This window comes from Apus apus, chromosome 1 (assembly GCF_020740795.1).
Source record: "Apus apus isolate bApuApu2 chromosome 1, bApuApu2.pri.cur, whole genome shotgun sequence".
Classification (NCBI taxonomy): domain Eukaryota; kingdom Metazoa; phylum Chordata; class Aves; order Apodiformes; family Apodidae; genus Apus; species Apus apus.
Window position 1 is genome coordinate 206446118 of NC_067282.1, and position 2852 is coordinate 206448969.

At 68.3% G+C, this 2852-nt stretch overlaps 1 protein-coding gene across 1 annotated transcript; it reads left to right on the forward strand.

The window, feature by feature from the left end:
- Positions 1–1610: 1610 nt before the first annotated feature.
- NOP10 (NOP10 ribonucleoprotein) lies at positions 1611–2000 on the forward strand. Its single transcript, XM_051629909.1, has 2 exons — positions 1611–1693; positions 1799–2000. The coding sequence occupies exons 1-2, from the start codon at positions 1640–1642 to the stop codon at positions 1937–1939; spliced, it is 195 nt and encodes a 64-aa protein (XP_051485869.1). The 5' UTR covers positions 1611–1639; the 3' UTR covers positions 1940–2000.
- Positions 2001–2852: the final 852 nt, after the last annotated feature.

Genomic DNA, 2852 nt, shown 5'->3' on the forward strand with positions numbered 1-2852 from the left:
AGTGCGTCGTACTGGGCTTGGGGCAGGAGGGAGGGATTTGGGGCAGTTATGGGGCAGGGGCCAGTGGCTATGGGGCAGGAGGGGGTCTCAGGGGTGGTCGGTGCCCCCCAGGGGGGCAGGAGCCTCGAGGAGGCGGCACAGGGCCTGGGAGAGGCCCAGGAGACTCTGCCCCACCGTGCGGGTCACGGTCACCAGCAGGTGCAGCAGCTCCCTGGGGGGGGTCACAGCTGCCCCAGAGGGTCTGGCCCTGGGGGCAGGAGACCCTGCGGGGCAAGAAGAGACCCCAGGGGGCAAGAAGGGGGTCTGTGGGGCTAGAAATGGGTCCAAGAAATGGACCCGCGGGGCAAGACTTTTTACTGTCCCATCTCCATCCCCCAACAGACCCAACCCCCGGGTCAACGGAGCCTCCTGTGGGGCAGGAGGAGCCCCCCAACCCCACCCCCCAGGACCCACCTGAGGACCCTCTGAGCCCCCCGCCCCCCCAGGTCGCAGCGCAGCCCCCCCAGTGTCGCCGTCACCCTCAGCTGCCACACCAGGTCCTGGGGCCTCGGCCAGCGCCAGGGTCACCTGGGCCACCTCGGGCCCCCGGGGCCGGCCCCCCCAAGCTCAGGGCCCCCTGGGTTCCCACCGCTCCCTGAAGAGCCCCCCAACCTGGGTGTGGAAAAGAGGGGGGTTGTTTTGGGGTGTTTTCATGGGTTTGGGGTCTTTTTTTTTTTTGGGGGGGGGGTTTGAAGTGTTTTGGGGGGTCTCACCTTGGGGGATTCCCAGTGCTGCCCTGGCCCCAGGGCCATCTGGGGGGTCAGGGCGCCAAAAAACCCCTTGGTCTCCAAGGGGGTCCCATCCTCAGGCAGGACCAGGGTCATGGGGGACCCCAAGTTCAGGGCCTCCCCTGCCTGCCCCCCAACCCCCCTGCCTCCCGCACGGGCGGTAATTAGGGGGGTTGAGGGGAACCTGGGGGTCACTGAGGGGTTCCCAGGAGCAATGAGTGATTCCCAGGGGTAAGTAGGGAGGTTCAGGGGCAATTAAGGGGTTTCCAGGGGTAATTGGGGGGATCCTGGAAGCAATTTGGGGGTTCCCAGGGGCAATTAAGGGGTCCCAGGAGCAATTAATGAGTCCCAGGGGTAATTGTGGGGGTCCTATGGGCAATTAGGGGGTCCCCAGGTGCAATTAGGGGGTCCTGCCCCTCATCTGCTCCCTCAGCTGCTCCAGGGTTGTGGCCACCACCCCCCGGGGCCTCCTCCCCCCCTCCCCCCAGTCACAGTCCGAGAAGGGCCAGGGCCTTGGGGATGGGGGGACCCCAGTGACCTCCCAGTGACCCCCCAAGTGTCCCCCAGATTCACCCCCGTGTCCCCTGCCCAGGACGTGGCGCCCCCCAGAGCCCCCACCCTGTGCCCCCCAGCTCTGCCCCCTCGCCGCAGCATGTCCATCCCGGCGGGGACCCAAGTCCGCAGGGTGGGGTCGCGCAGAGGGAGGGACATAAAGACAATAAATCAAGGTCATTAACCAGCATCGGCGGCTTCATTAATTACACCCGAACGCCTGCGTCCTCCCCGGACTACATTTCCCATCGCCCCCAGCGCGGCCCCGCCCCTCCCGCCGCGCCTGCGCGGCCCCGCCCCTCCCCCTGCCCTGCGCCGCCATGTTCCTGCAGTGCTACACGGGCCCGCGCGGCGAGCGCGTCTACACCCTGAAGGTACCGGGGGCCCGGAGGGGCTGGGGGGGCCCGGGACGGCGGGTCGGGGGGCGGCCCGGGGGTCCCGGCTCGGTCTCGGTCTCTCACCCCCCTTCCTTCCCGCAGAAGATGTCCCCGGACGGCCGCCCCACGCGCTCCGCGCACCCCGCGCGCTTCTCCCCGGACGACAAGTTCTCCCGGCACCGCCTGGCGCTGAAGCGGCGCTTCGGCCTCCTGCCCGCCCAGAGGCCGCGCCCGCTGCTCTGAGGGGCCGGCGCGGGGGGGTCCGGGCTGGACGCGGGGCAATAAAGCTGGGATCGAACCGGGAGCAACCGGGAACCGCGTGTCTGGGGGGGGGGGGGGAGGAGGGGGACGCGGGTGGCCACGCCCCTCGCCGCGAGACCACGCCCCCCTGCCCGCAAAGCCACGCCCCTGCAAAGCCACGCCCCCCCGCCCCTGCCCCTCTCCCAGTTTTCCTGCCTCTCCCTCTTTCTCACCCCCCCCCCCTTTTTCCTGCCCCTTCTCCCTCCCCCTCCCGTCTCTGCTCCCCCGGGGTTGGGGTTTGTGCCCCCGCGGCCCCACAGGACCCGAGGGGCTGGGAGGGGGGTCCCGCAGCCCGACCCACCCCCAGCAGCTCCTGCAGGATCCGGGCGGGTTGGAAGGTCTCCCGAAGAGGAGGCTGCGGCACCTCGGGCAGCCCGGCCTGGGCCCCGTCGCTCTCACAAGTTTTCCCTCACCTTCGCCTGGAACCCCCTGCGCCCCCGTTTGCAACCGGGGCCCCTCGTCTCGTCCCTGGACACAGCCCGGATCCCTCCTCCCGGCGCTCCGCAGCTTTGTGGCCGCGGATGAGGTCACCCCTCGGGGACAAGAGGTGTCCCCAGGTGTCCCAGAGGTGTCCCCAAAGCTTCTCATTGTCCCCAAGGGCGTAAGTTGCACTTTGGGGTTCCTAGAGGTAATTAGGGGGTCCCAGTGGCAATTAGGTGGTTCCTAGGGGCAATTGGGGTGTTCCCAGGGGCAATAAGGAGGGCCCAGTGGCAATTAGGGGGTTCCTAGGGGAAATTGGGGGGTTCCTAGGGGTAATTGGGGGGTCCCAGTGGCAATTGGGGGTTTGCTAGGGGTAATTAGGGGGTTCCTAGGGACAATTAGTTGTTTCCTAGGGGTAATTAGGGGGTCCCAGTGG